This window comes from Ischnura elegans, chromosome 6 (genome assembly GCF_921293095.1).
Source record: "Ischnura elegans chromosome 6, ioIscEleg1.1, whole genome shotgun sequence".
Classification (NCBI taxonomy): domain Eukaryota; kingdom Metazoa; phylum Arthropoda; class Insecta; order Odonata; family Coenagrionidae; genus Ischnura; species Ischnura elegans.
Window position 1 is genome coordinate 95,494,876 of NC_060251.1, and position 16,053 is coordinate 95,510,928.

Below are 16,053 nucleotides of genomic sequence, written 5' to 3' on the forward strand. Positions count from 1 at the left end.
TAATAGATGAGAGGATTTGATTTGGTGGGCGATTGTTGAGTGTTTTTGCAGTGGAAGGTATCGATAAGCATGGATTTAAAAATTACTTTTTAAATTACTAAAATACATATCTCTGTGCCCAATTTTCTTATTCCAAGTTGATGAAAATATTTTTCATGCCAAGCAATTGCATATCAATCTGAAGTTATTGATACGTACTCTATGCTGAAGAAAAAAAGGGTTGACTGAATTTTGGCATTTATGTAATTACTTTACTGTAGCTGACTACATAAAAGGCATGTATGTAGCTATGTATCTCATTTGTTTGGAAAGTGTTTTATGAAATTAGTGATTGGTATTGGAGCAGTGGATTTTCATGTTAAAACTAATGTCTTTTGTGTGTACACCCACATCTGTTATGTTTTAATGTATCATTTCAAAATTACTACTTCCTCTAACAGAAGTAAAACTTCATTCATTTGTTGATCTAGTCGGAGAAGTATCCTGACACACTGAATAAATTTGAAAAAAAACAAGCAATGATTGAATTTTGTAGCTTTTCCTTGCTAAATTTAAACTTCTTTTCACAAAAGAAGCAGAATCTCAAATTATCATCCCATTTCCCAAAAACTTGTCTGTTTCATAAGCAATAGTAAAATGATATTCTTGTAGGAATGCAAACAGGCAATAGGTGAAGTCAATGGAAGGTTAAATAGATCATAAATTCAATCATTGTCATGTAAAACACTGTGGTAGTTAATGTATGAGGGTACACTTCACAGTAAGGTCTCCAATTTTTTTGGTCATTAAATATAACATTTATTTAAATTTTTTGGATAGATTGCTGGAAAGTTCATGCCTTCTGCTATTTTTTATGTCGTCACCCTGGCTCTTGATGACTTTCCTCATCCCCACGATGAACTTTTGAATCCCGTCATCGTACAAGCTTCCATCCGCATTGCGCAGTTGGGCACAGACCTCCTCTTGCACCTCGTCATCAGTTGCGAACTTCATCCCTCCTAGGTGTTTCTCCAGGGCGAGAAACATTTGGAAATCACTGAATGCGACATTGGGGGTGTATGGAGGGTGTCCAATCACTTTCCACCCAAACTTCGAGATCAGTTCCCTCATCTGATTAGCCACATTCAGGCATGTGTTGTCGATATTGAATGAGACCCCCTTCTTCAGCATTCCTGGACATTTTCTCTTGATGGTGCCTTGAAGCTTTTGTAGTGTTAAGCAGTATCTTTCCATATTGATAGTGGTTCCCCGGTGCACGAAATCCACCAACAATACTCCCTTTTGGTCCCAAAACACTGTTGCCATGACCTTCTTGGCTGACAGAGTTTGTTTTACCTTTTCTGGATTCAGAGACGTTGGGTGGCACCATTGTTTAGACTGCTGCTTTGTCTCAGGTGAACCCAGGTTTCATCACCCTTTGTGATAGAGTCCAAAAATCATCTCCTTCCTCTTCAAAATGGTCCACAACTGGTGGTGAGCATTTACGCGACTGGAAAGGAAAACATGGAACCACTTACTAACATTTTTAACATCCATAGATATTTACCGTAAACTTCAGCCAATTGGTGATGAATGTCGATAGGTGCCACCTTTTTCGAAGTCAAAATTCACATGACAGACCGAATTTCACACCTGAATGGAGGCGTGAGAGGAAGCTCCATGGAGACGGCTGCTATGCCAATAATGAGCAGTCGACAGTACTTCTTTGCGGTCGAGAGTGGTAGTGGAGGAAGCAAAAATATGGTGTTGTTGGCGGATTGTGCCTAGTGTCTCAGGCGGCAATGCAACGACTTAGGAGACCTTATTTTTAAGTTTACCCTCGTAAAAGAGCTCATCATGCATTCATTGATTTATCTTCTTCTCATCCCTGCTATAGGCCTGCCGTCCAGGCCTGCATCCTATTAAAATTGTTCTTTATCCATTTCATGCTATGTACATTGTTCCATCGGTGAATTCTGATTCATTTTCTTTGCAGATGGATGCCCAAAGCAATACCTATGCCACAATCCAACTCCCTGCTAGAAGAGGTTCATCTACAGGCCTTGGACCACGGTTAGGAGATGGGAATGTAGGGGACAGTGCAGACTATGCGACTTTAGGTCGGATGCCTGCTGCGGGTCGACCCCACACTCCACGAGGGGGCACTGGCTATGCCAGACATCCGTCTGGTGGGGGAGCTTCGAGTGGCAGCAGTGGGGGAAGTTACAAAGGGGCTCCTGGAGAGGTGGGTCTTCATGTCTAGCATCATATTTAACCATTAGCTGACCTTTGAGTGATTCCTTCATCTCTCCCCATTTAGATGCAAAGTCCTCTCCAAAATATCAGCTCTTAAATTGCCAGGTCAGTTTGAGTGGTATGCACAAAGACTGCCAAGGTTTTTTTGAGGAAGCCGGCAAGTTTTCAGAATCTTAATTAGTTCTTGTACTCAATTTTATTTGGAAGATCTAGATATTTCTCCATGGATCTCCTAATTTCCATTCAAGGATGCTCCTTCTTTCACTTGCGAATATAACAATTGCTGCAGGATGTATATCCCTGATCACGGAGTGCGGTCGCGCACTGTGATACTTGGAAAACAGGAACATGGTGCTCCCGTGAATGCAGCTAGTGCGTGATCACTTCTGTTATACGAAGGGGATTCTAATGGAAATAATAAGCCTGGAGTATCCTAATGATGATTATCATTAATGCAGTGATTCAGACAATTTGGCGTCTGAATTTATTTTTCTTTAAAGATCACGGAAAATATTGAGCGAGAGTGAAAATCATGCATGGATAATCCACAAAGCGGATATACCACAGCCAGATAATCGGGAGTCTGCTGTATATAAATAATAAGCGATATTGATGTGATTTGCAATATTTAATGTAAATGTTATAAGTGCCAGTCTTTGATTCATTGTACAGCATAAATCAGTTGAAATCAATTTTCAATTGATCGATTGGTTTCAAATTAGCAGAGATTTGCGTTGTTCACAATAAATCCAGAAAAAATTAAGTACAGGGAATAATGTGGGCACAAAAAATTTTTAAAGCAAATGATTCAACGCAGAAATAATTTCTCCATCGTTTGCTTTTTATTGCATTGAAATTAATTACCTACTTCATTTAGACGAAAGAGCTCCTCAAACTTGGGTGCCTCACTTTTTTTTCACTGTTGGTAGACATTATTCAAGGAATAAGCGTGGAGTAGCCAGAGGCCTACTCTGCAGGGGAAAAAGGCCTTGGTAGTTCAAGTGGTAGAATAATAGTCATGAATTCATGCGGATCTATTCACCCAAATCTGGGTTCTAACTCATCTGTTTATGTAATATGTCTTCTTCAAATCCTGTCTCTCCCCTTCAGCTCATTAAAATTCATTGCACAACTCTGCCCCATTTTGCTCCTTTCTTCTACTACCCCTCTAGCTGCTAAATTCCTTCTTGCTTTATATACTCATCAACCCAGTCTTTGTAAAATTGTGACTTACAATTTTCTGACAGCATTCCACATTTTACCACCTGTCTCTAGGACCTCATCATTTCTTCATTTCTTCTTCTATCCCTACAACTTACTCCCATCACCTCCCTACATATTTGCATTTCAGAAGAGCCATTTTTCTCCATCTGTCTCCTTTCCTTGTGTTAATATATTATTATTATATTTCTGTCTCAACCAGAAACATACTTTAATCAGAGGACTTCATTAGCCTTTTGTACCAATTGTACCATTTTCAACATCAACCAATTTGACCTTTCCCACGCAGGTGTACAGTGAGCTCTTAGACTGCCATGGAGGAAATCCAAATGAAGCTGGTATGGGATTCCAAGCATCAACGTTTTTAGTGCCATCTCAGTTTGATTCGTCATCTCGCCCTCACAATTCGTCAAAATCACCAACAGTCGCCACAGTCCCGATGAACGAGCACGGGGAACCTGAATTTGTGGCGGAACTGATCTGAGGAGACGGGACTGGGTCTTGTGCATTTGCTCAGTTTTTTTTGCAAGATCGTGGACTCTCATCCGACAACATTCTTTCCCCCCCCCCCTCTCTCCCTGGGCTCCATGAAATTAACTGAATCATCCTTGGAGTGTATAAAAATGAAGAATTCCTTCAACAATTGTGATGAATGAATGTAGAATTTTTTAGGCATAATGTTTGAACAATAACATAATTATTGATATCATGGACTGAAGAATTTCTTCAAAATCAAGAGAAAGAAAGACAATATCAACCCTGTGGACATGGCGCTTTTTAACTTTTATAAAATTGTGTGACTATAAGCATTCCTTAAAAACTGAATGCATATGGAAGATGCATGATTCTTTGTCGTATGAAAATGTGTAAGTGGAAGTATTCGTTTAGACTTTTTTTAGATAATTTTTATTAGGTAATTTTATGTTCATTTTTTATGTTCAAGTGTCATTTTGATAAGCAAATTTGTTTACTAATTTATTTGTTACTGAGTAATTGCTTGAATACTAATTGTTTACAATTATTGTGCAATGTATATGACTGACCAGTATATTCATATTTTCTCTGTCATTTGGCTTAATCATTTATTTGAAATATACTTTAAGTGTGCAGAAGATAACTGTAGGAATTTATGATAGGGTAATACATTCCATATCAAAACTCCTGTTATAGCAGTTGGTGATTTATTTTGATTAGATATAAATAAATGTGGTTCTTAGATGTAGGTATTACAAAGTAATGTGCTGTACTTTAATTAAAGTAATTACAAATTTATTTTTACTAATTATGAGTAATGGAAAGAAATGAATAGGCAAATGTTTTATACAAAATGAAAATTTTCATGTTTATTGTGGGTATTTGGATTAAATAAACGATAAAGATAAATTATTCTTGAGAAAATGCATGGACACGTGATAAGTTCATGGTAAACACCACAATAGCTGTACAGTGTCTAGCATTTTGGTGTTCTAATAAACTTTTAAAAAAGTATTCTCTCCTTCGTTTATTTTTGTCATTAAGATTGTTTAAACTTATATTTGGTGGTGCCCAGACCATAACTAAACACATAGGTTCAAGACAATTGGGAATAGAACAAGCATGTGGCAATAACACGAACGATCTATTGAAACTTCTCAAACCGCCATCTTTATTCGGCGTACCACTTGTACCACCTTAACCAAATTACATATTCATACATAACCAATGACACACCTCCCTCCGAAATCTTTCACACCTTTAGATTTCTTTTTGAACAGTACAATATAATTACAGGATGAACAATTATAGATTAATTCTTTGCACTGGTTTAACCATTCTTCCACTCCTAGTAAGTACAACATTCTTATTAGTTGCTCCACTCTCATGAGCCATACAGTTAACATTTTCATGCATTTTTCCACTAACATTTGGTACATTGACATGTTCAGGAATTATAGAATTTTCCTTTACAGTATCACTCCCCATATGGTTTAAGTTAGAAACATCTTCATACAATGGAAATAGACATCTCTCATCACTTGAGGTTTTTGACTTTTTCAATTGATAACTATTACGTCTAACCACTGATCCAGTTCTATCTACCTTAATCCAATATGATTTTGGTTCATCTGCCTTTTTTGTGATAGTTGCTTTTTCCCAACAATTGTCTTTTGAACTTCTAACCACTACCTTCTCCCCCTTAAAAAATTCCTCCTCCTTCCTGTGAGCTTGCTTGTTATACCATCCTTCCATCTTACTTTGTCTTGCACACAGTTTTTCATACACATCCATTTGTATTTCGGGTTCTAACTGGCATAGAGATATTGGCAACCTAGACCTCATAATGCGACTATTTAGTACTTGAGATGGTGAGGCTCCTAAGCTAATGATTGGACTGTTATTATACTCCATTAGAGCTTCATGAAAATTAGAACCATCTTCAAAACACTTTTTTAACAACTTTTTGCCAACACTTACTCCTTGCTCAGCTCTACCATTACTTTGATGAATGAGGGGTACTTGTTCTAAGAGTAATATCTCTTTCTTGGAAATAACTTTGACACAATTGTGACATGAAAGGTACATTGTCAGCTATAACAGTCTTTGGAAAACCTGTCCATTTGAATATTTGTTGCATAGCATTTATTACTGAATGTGCTGACTTATCTGGGATAATAGATACTTCTAACCATTGTGAAAAATAATCAACAATGACTAAAAAAGACTTGTTCCCAAATTGAAATAAATCTGCTCCTACCTTTTCAAATCTAAATTTAGGCACAGAGTGAGGGGTCAATTTCTCTTTGGTTTTAAATGGCCTAAACTTTTCACAGGGTCTGCATTTCTGAATATACTCAGCAATCTGACTTGGCATGCCAGGCCACCAAAATAATTGGTTGGCTTTGGCAATACTTTTATTTACCCCTGTATGTCCCTTGTGTACAATATCCAATACATATTGCCTCATTGATTTAGGAACAATGATTTTATCACCAAGATAGAGCATTCCTGCTTCTACAAATATATCACATTGTTTGTTGTAATAAGGTTTACACTCATTACCAACCTTCTCATTTTTGGGCCAACCCTCCCGGCAATATTTAGAGATCAACATTAACGTTGGATCTTTGGACGTAGCTAGTCGAAATGAACGTTGACGTTCATCTGACATTGGAAGGTGTTTGCTGATTGAATGAACCATTTCAAACATTTCAGGGTCAATTTCAGGTTTGTCATGAGTAGCTCGTGATAACATATCTGCAAAATGCAAATATTTACCCGGAACATAGGTTAATTCAAGATCATATTTCAGTAACTTCAGCCTGAGTCTTTGTAACCTTACTGAACCGATCTTACAAATTGGTTTTTTCATCACAGATAACAAAGGTTTATGATCTGTTTGAACCGTAACATGTAGACCATAAATGAATTCATGGAATTTCTTGACTCCATAATAAATACTAAGTAATTCCTTTTCACATTGACTGTAATTCACTTCACAGTCACTCATTGTTCTTGAAACACGTGCTACTAATTTATTCTCATTTCCACATTAAATAAAGAGACAACATCCTAGTCCATCCTTAGATGCATCACATTGCATAATTATTGGCTTTCATGGATCAAAGGGAACTAAGGATGATGCTTGTGAAATTTTATCTTTAATATTGTCAAGGACCTTATCATGATTAGGCAACCATTTAAATTCAACATTCTCCTTCAATAAATGAAATAATGGTTTCATGACCTGATTCATATCTGGTACATACCGTCTTACATAATTAAATGAGCCTAACAGTCTTTGCAACTCTTTCTTATTTTTTGGACTCTTAAGTGACTTTAGGGCATCTACTCTTTGAGGATCAATTTGCATCCCTTGTTCAGAAATTATTTGTCCCATAAATTTGACCTTAGATTTCTTAAATTGCATTTTGTCTCCATTAAATTTGGCATTAACCATTTTGGCAGTATTGATCACATTTTGTAGGGCTTGATCATGTTCCTCATCAGACCTTCCCATGATAAGCAAATCATCTCTACACACAATGACATTAGGTATGCTACCAAAATATTTTAACACTTTCTCATCAAATAAATCACCTGAGTTACTTAACCCATAAGGTAACACTTTGTAACGATAAACACCAAACGGTGTAGCAAAACAACATAACCAAGATGATTCAACATCTAATAGTAATTGATGAAACCCTTCTGACAGATCAAGGGTTGTAAAAAATTTTTTCCCTCTACATTTCATGCAAATATCCTCCAATTTTAATGGAATCAAAGGTTTTCTAACAATAATTTTATTTAGATCTGACGGATCCAAACATAGTCTCAACTTCCCCAAGTAACATTGACCGTTGGGCCTCGGTTGGGGAACCGTAGTCACGGTTGGCTCATTGTGGGTGGATATGCCTACCAAATTCCGCTGTTGGCCCAACGCAGATATTGTTCGTCCACCCAACGAAACGGTTTATGCTGTTGGCCCAACGGAAATCCTCAACGATGGCCCTACGAAATGGATTATCATTGGGCCACCGTTGGGACATCATACCATTATAGTACGATTGCATACGTTGCAGGATGCAGTTCACATGGTTCCCTAGCAACCTAACAACCAAAACTTGTTTGGTTGTTAGGGATTGCTTTTATGTGTTAATCATTCACTATGTCTTTGTGATAGCAGTTAAATAAAATAAGTCGAGTGATTCTAACAAAAATAAGTCATTGACCTCATTTGGTAAGTCTTACAAAACTGGCATTCCTAAAATCATGTTACCTTAAGCAGATAGTTTCGTGGAATTTTAAACTTTTCATCATTAATTTAGATAGATTGATATGTATATTTTTTTCAGATTGTGGCATATCTAGTATCAGTGGAAGTTTTAATGAAAACAGTGTTTCAATGGACAAAGTGAGTGATTTAGACCTCTCTGAAGAGAATGAGATTGAATTTATATGAGTAAACCTAAATAACATCTGCACAGTTATTATTTTATGGAAAATACATCAACTATTATACTCAATCAATGTTTCTGTGATTCCTATTAATATCCCTAAATGTTGCACTTATAGTTAGCCATATTCTACATATCCTTTTCTCCAAAATGGCATCAAATTCCATTTTGCTTTGTTTATTTCTTTCATTATCTATCCAAATCTGCATGATAGAGGTCTCATCTCTCTGGTATCTTAAATAAACATTGCTCATATGCATTTGATTTATCAAATTTTACTTTTCCTTCCCATATAATTTCTTGAAGTACCTATCCCCAGTCGAACTTGAATTTTATTTCATTTGCTTCTTCAACTTTCCAGGTTAAATCATATTCCCTATTGCGATTCCTGTATCTTTCATTGTGTAATGATTGCCAAAGTCGTATTCAATTATCAGTCCATCATTCTAGGCTATCGTTGGTTTCATTGATTTTAGTTTCTTTTAGCATGTGAGGACGTTAACCCTATACAGAACCCATGCCCTGAAAGACCTCTATGGTATATCACCTTGTCTGGCCAGTCAGGTGAACTTTGCAGAGCTAGAGTGTCCTTTTTGATGTACACCAATGATAGACATCTACATTTGGTTCATGGAAAATCATTAGGTTTGCTGTATACCAGATACAGGCATCTACATTTGGATTGAATTAGGTATAATGCTAACTTTGTACTCTCAGTAGGGATGTAAATCTTATGTAGCTTTTTATAGAAGTTTGCGCAAGTGTTTTAAGTATGTTGATATGATATTTATAATAAATATTTCCATCAGAAAATTTCTTATTAATAACATTTTGTAACTGATAGTTGTAAGAAATTTTCTTGTAGGAAAATTTTATAAGAAATTTTCTTATAAGAACACTATTGGACATATTTCTTATAAGAAATATGTCCAATTTCTGATAAGAAATTTTCTTATAAGAATTTTCCAATAGGGGGGGTTTTAGGCGCAAGTAATACTTAGGAGTGTGGGAGTATTGCATACCCGCCAGGGAAAGCAGGAGTTGCGGGGTCGTCCTCCAGGAAAGTTTTAAGAATAATGGTTCAAAATGGCGAGTTTTACGGCTTTCTGGGGGATATTTGATTAATCCTAACACTATGCTATAAGTAATATAGCTTTGTGTTAGGATTAATTAATTTATAACTGATCCAATTAAGTAAAATGGACTAAACTTAAAAATTTCGTTACCGAAGACCAGAGAATAGGAATAGAAGGGATTACACTACCAAATATTTTATCTGATTAATAAAGCAATGGGTGTAAGAAAGGCTCTCACCAAATTTTACCATTGAGCGCAGAATAATTTCGCCCCTAGAGCAGTTTGAAGTTTCAACTTGAATTCCGCGCCAAAAACGTATTTCTCGGTGGACGCCATGTTGATGACGTGTGAACCTCATGATGTCCGCATCGCTTGCATAAGGAGTGCATTGTCGTTTACGTTATTTCGAGTATAAGTAAATACTAGATAAAACGGAGAATTTTCAATGAGTGGTAGGAAACCTTATGTATATTGTTGTGTGCCGAGATGTGAATTTACCTCTCGTTAAACGCCAGAAAAGTAATTTTTGTGGTGCCAAACGACCCAGACCGGGGAAGGCGGCGGTGCGACGCACAGTGGTCCGGATCGCGAAAAAGTTGGACAAAAATCAGATTTTCGATGTATGTCTTTGAAAATTGCTCTCTTTATGTTTTTTGGCATGCTATTTTCATTTCTGTAGTTATTTTTGCGAAAAAAACATTATTTTAGGCGATATCGTGGAACTTTAACTTATTGACTGGCTAATTGTAACGCTGATTGTATAGACAAACGCAAATCATTGTAAAATATGAAAATGAATGATAATTAGTTATAAAGTATGAGTTAATTATCTTTGAAACTAGTCAATAAACAAAAAAACGGCTAAAAGTAGGGTTGTTGGGTTCATTGACTCACGTTAAAGAGATGCGATTTCCAGATTTCTTGAGGTTCTTCTTTATGGACTAAAAGTAATTATTAAATAAGTGTCAAAATAGTATTTAAGTGACTCTTATTCTCATACTATCATGGTTAATGCCTTAAAACTTACAATTATGTATTATGATTATGCATCATCAGATTCTTCTGAATCCCACCCGTCCTCCTCTTTGCATTCGCTCGCAGAATTTTGAGACTCTTGCAAGACCAAGAGATCTCGAACCTCCTGCGGAAGATCTTTAAGGCCCCGGCATTTGTTCAGTCAGTTCCTAATGTGCTAATAAAAGGGTCCGATGTTAGGATCAGTCTCCGAAAATATATATATATGATGCTCGCGATATTTTCTAATATCTTTATTGCGAGATTGCTGGGCCTCCTGCGATAGTTCTCCAATAGGAAGAAGAGCCGACTCGATGACATCTGTACCATGTATTAATACTTTGTGCTCCGTGGGTGGCATGTAAAACCATCCCTAATGTCTCACAAAATTTTCCGCTGTATCCAAGCAGAACTTTTTAAATTTTACCGGATAAATTAAAAATCCGCAAGACAGAGATCTCAAAATTGTTGAGAATTGAAAGATTAACTTTTTTTCTACTCCTTAAAATTAATTGACTTCAAGCAACTTCGTTTTCCTAATTTTGGAGCGCGTAGTAAAAAGTGGCCTACCCGTTTTTATATCGGAAGTACCTGTTAAAAAGTAAGACTACTAGAGCAATATCCCAGGGGACCTCATGTCACCATTAGAATAGTAGGAAAATACGAACCTGAGGTGCTTGGAAGGTTGCGAAATACATCAGGGAAATCAACAATTTTGTCCAAACAGGTGCCATTTCTCTCCAAAAAGAGAGATTGATCGCGAACTAGCTCGCCATCTTCTCTCGTCGGAATAAAAAAATTTCATGTTCAAAAAATTAATAAGCTCAAGTTTTGCCTCCTCATCTCCGTGTAATCTGAAACAACCCTCTAGATATGCATTCAAATTCCTTTTTCGAGCAACTATGGTTTTCTCTTTTTTCTCCAGCATTTTTTCGTGCAGTTCTCGCCGCGTAAATGTCCATGACATTTTTGACAGTCAATAATAAAAACAGAGGTTTGTAAAAAGCTACAAAACAATCTTCTTTCTACAAAGTTTAAATATCAAATAGAAGGGAAAATATGAAAAATTAGTTCGGTACCTCGTCTCAGACCAATTTTAAAAAACGGAGACTAGAAACGGTAATAAATGACACATAGTACACCTGCTCATTAATCCTTATTTCTGTGGTTGTCAGGAACTAATAGCTCGCAATTTGTTTAGCTATCACAACACTATAACGTCTTTGGGAGATGACTGTAAATCACAAAAACTGTAGCCAAAATAGGACTTCTCAATTAGCGATGGGTATGTGTTCACATCGACAGAAAAGGAGAAACTGAAGGGTACCAAAATGTTACGACCGATATTTGGACGGGGTTAAAAAGAGGAGAAATCTTCGCCCATGGAAATGTGGGTATTCTCCTGGATAACTTGTAGGAGTAGGGTTAGACCCCGTAAAGAGAAATGTGAAATGTTTAGATTTTGTGTGAAAATGCATACTAGCGGCAGACCTGCAATACAACCCGTCCAAAAGGAGGCGGGTGGAGGGTAAAGACCTCATCTATTAACACGTGCAGCTTCACATGCAGGTAAGACCGCCCCTAGGATAGCAATAAACTCAAGTTGGGTGGTGCACCAAGTTATAAGATAGTAAAATGTCCCAACTAAGGACCCCTTCCCACTTCCCTAAGCTCCGGCGCGTGTTCGGGTAACGGGTCTCTTGCCACTTCGGATTGAAAGAAAGGGAAGCCGGTAGTGGGTTTTCCCAGCAGCAGTGCATGTTGCCTGTCGTATTTACTTCAATAGATTACCAAAACGCGATTGAAGTCGTTCAGAGAAGCGATCGAAGAAAATATTTTATCTCCTCCCCCAGCGTCCTAACTGCGCTGAACCTAATTCAAATTGTTCCGAAATTATTCTATTGGTCGACACACAGATAAAGTTTGGATGATTACAAAGTATAAAATAGGTTTTAAAATGCTAAAATTCTTATTTTTGTGATTCTGGCCCATGAAACATTGGGAGACACATTTTACCATGTGCCTACACTGCGCTGATGCTAGCGTGTCGACGCTCACGTCTACCGCGGCCAGGAACATAAATCGTTGTTATTCGCTGACTCGCACAGATTTGCAGCTGATTTCTTTACTAATATCTTTATAATACTGTACTTCATTGTCACCAATAGCCGAATTCGCGCAAATCGACGTCACTTTTTTTATAACTCAACATTTATGCGAATTTTTCCGAAAAAAATTACTCCTCTTCAAATAATTCTACAGCAATCATCAACATCTCTAAAAGGTTGAAATCTATATTTTATGACAGTGCAATGTCTATATTACTATATTGCAAAGTTAGTTTACGAATATAATTGGCGGTGTAAAGTCAAAAATAAATCTAAAATACGTAATTTTCGAAAAAACGGAAAAATCGAGTTTCCATTAGAAATAGTGCTACTTTGACGCAATATATCTAAGCAAACAATTTTTTTAATAAAAAATTAAGCATGAGAGATGATACCCCAGATATATTACTACATAACTTGTATAGTCTAAGCGAGTTTCAAGAAAGTCGGAAAAATGATTTTTGTCCACCTTTTTCCGGATCCGGACCACTGTGCGACGCTGCACGGAGACTGCATATTCCTTCAGAAATAGGCTGTTATAAAATGTGTGAGAGCCATTTCAATGTAAATATCTTCTGCTTCTCAAAGAGATTTAGTTTCCATTACTCCTTTTGTTGTCTTTGACCACACACGCAAGAATTTCGTAGGTGCTTAAATATATACGCACTCAACGGGAAATTTTACTTTTTAATTGCAAATATATCATTCTGCTTCAATTTATGTTGGATATAATGATTATTTCTTGTGCATTTACTGCATATTTCCCCTGGTGTTCACTCTTTGTTTCTATCTTGCGCATTAAAAGCCAACCACTGCAACGGAAAGGGTCTTCGACGCTAAGCTGATTATGTGTCAAATAGTACAAACTAATTCTTGATAATCTCAAATTTGTACTACAGGAACATTATGATATCGAATTACTCACGATAAACAGAAATAAGCACATTTGACTCCCGGTGCCGCCAGGTCTATAAATAGAAGAACAAATAGTAAATAATAAACACGGATAACTTTGCAAATCTTACAATAAAACAGAGAAACCGGAGGCAAATACTTATTGAATGAATACTAGCAAATAGTTTGCACTATCATTAATCGAAAAAGTATAATTGACAAATAATAAATTTTAATGTGTGACTCCTTTCGCTAGACTTCAAACTGTACGTTAATGCTAACGCCAGGATTTTACCCACCATTTTTCTCTTAATTTTAAAATTTCGCATCGGCAAAAATAAAAGCTTAATATCAAATACAGCGAAATTACTGTTATAAAAAACCTGTTAATAAGTAGGAAAGGGAGCTGAAGAAATTATGAGAGACAGTCCCGACCACTCACTCTTTACTACCCGAGCTCAAAGCGTTGCTCACTAGGAAACCGCCGCGGCTACCCGTCACATGACAAATATCATATAATAATTACTTTAACCACTAAGGGTAAAAACCGGTGCAAGTATGCAGTAGATGCTCACGAAATAATCATTACACCCTACATAAATAGAAGCGGAATGATAAATTTTCAGTATAAAATAATTTGTCCCTTTGTGTGCATGTATATAATCACAAGCGGAATGTCAGCGGAGTGCAGCAGATAACTACGAAAGGAGTATAGGATAATTTTAAAATGCGAATTTGAATTGAAAATCGCTGTCATAAACAAGATTTGACTGCGAAGAGAAAAAAAATTAAAATTGTGATTTTGAATTGAAAATCGGTGTTATAAACGCATTTTCACAGAAAAAAGTAAAAAAATTGAAATTGTTATTCTGATTTGAAAATCGATGTTTTAAACGCAATTTCATTGCGAAGAGATAAAAAATTCAAATTCTGATTTTGGATTGAAAATCGTTGTTTTCAACGCGATTTCACTGCGAAGAGATAAAATATTAAAATTATGATTTTGAATTAATAATCGTTGTCATAAACCCGATTTCTCCAAGAGGAGATGAAAAATTAAAATTGTGATTTTTAATTCAAAATTGATGTTATTAACGCGATTTCAATACGAAGTGATGAAAAATAATTATTGTAGTTTGTAATTGAAAATCATTGTTATAAACGTGATTTAACGACGCAGAGAAAAAATATTGAAATACTAATTTTTAGTTGAATGTCTTTGTTAAAAACACGATTTCATAGCTCAGAGAAAAAAATTAAAATTTTGAATTTGATTTGAAAATCGTTTTAATAAACATGATGACACTGCGAGCAGATCAAAAATTAAAATTGTTATTTGGGAGAGAAAAACGTTGTCATAAACGCGATTTCATAGTGAAAAGAATAAAGAATTAAAATTGTTAATTTGAATTAAAAAATCATTGTTATAAACGCGATAACACTGTGAAAGACACAAAATTCAAATTGTTATTTGGATTGGAAAATCACTGTTATAAACGGAATTTGACTGCTAAGAGATGAAAAATTAAAATTTTGAATTTGATTTGAAAATCGTTATTTTATACACGATTTCACTGCGAGTAGATCAAAATTTAAATGCTGATTTGAAATTGAAAATCGTTGTCATACAATTGGTGTCACTGTGAAGAGAAAAAAATTAAAATATTGATTATGAATTGGAAAACTCGCTGATATAAACGCGATTTCACTTCGAAGAGACAAAATTTTAAATTGTGATTTAAAATTGAATATCTGTGTAATAAACGCGATTTCCCTGTGAAAATAAAAATTTAAAATTGCGATTTTAATATAAAATCAGTGTTATAAAGGCATTATTTTTACAAAGGAAGAAAATTTAAAATTGCGAATTTGAATTGAAAAAGCGCTGTTATAAACAAGATTTGACTTCGAAGATATAAAAAATTAAAATTGTGATTTTGAATTGCTAATCAGTGTTATAAACGCCTTTACACAGTCAAAGGATAAAAAATTAAAATTATTAATCTGATTTAAAAATCGTTGTTATAAACGCGATTTCGCTGTGAGTAGATGAAAAATAAAAATTGTGAATTGGAATTAAACATTATAGTTATAAACAAGTTTTCAATGTGAATAGATTAAATATTAAAATGGTGATTTGGAACTGAACATCGTTGTTATACACGCAATTTCACTGCGAAGAGATGAAAAAAAAATTGTGATTTTGAATTTAAAATGGGTGTATTAAAAAACACGTTTTCACAGTGATAAAATAAAAAATTTAAATATTTATTGAAATGAATATCTGTGTAATAAACGCAATTTCACTGAGATAGATAAAAAAATAAATTGTGATTTTGAATTGAAAATCATTGTTATAAACGCAATTTCATTGCGAAGAGATAAAAAAATGAAAATTCTGATTTTGGATTTAAAATCGTTGTTATATAAGAAGATTTCATCACGAAGAGATAAACAATTAAAATTGTGAATTGGAATATAAAATCGTTGTTATAAACGCGATTTCACTGGGAGGAAATGAAAAATTTTAATTCTAATTTTGGATTGAAAATCGTTGTTTGAAACGC

General features: G+C 35.4%; 1 protein-coding gene across 2 annotated transcripts in view; it reads left to right on the forward strand.

The window, feature by feature from the left end:
• The window catches only part of LOC124161207 (cadherin-87A-like), a 1,373,415-nt gene extending 1,368,471 nt beyond the window's left edge, over nt 1-4,944 (forward strand). For both annotated transcript variants that reach the window (XM_046537469.1, XM_046537470.1), the window contains 2 exons: nt 1,976-2,224; nt 3,746-4,944. In XM_046537469.1, the coding sequence (XP_046393425.1) occupies nt 1,976-2,224; nt 3,746-3,940 (444 nt within the window). In that variant the 3' untranslated portion in view covers nt 3,941-4,944. The remainder of the gene's footprint in view (nt 1-1,975; nt 2,225-3,745) is intronic.
• Nucleotides 4,945-16,053: the final 11,109 nt, after the last annotated feature.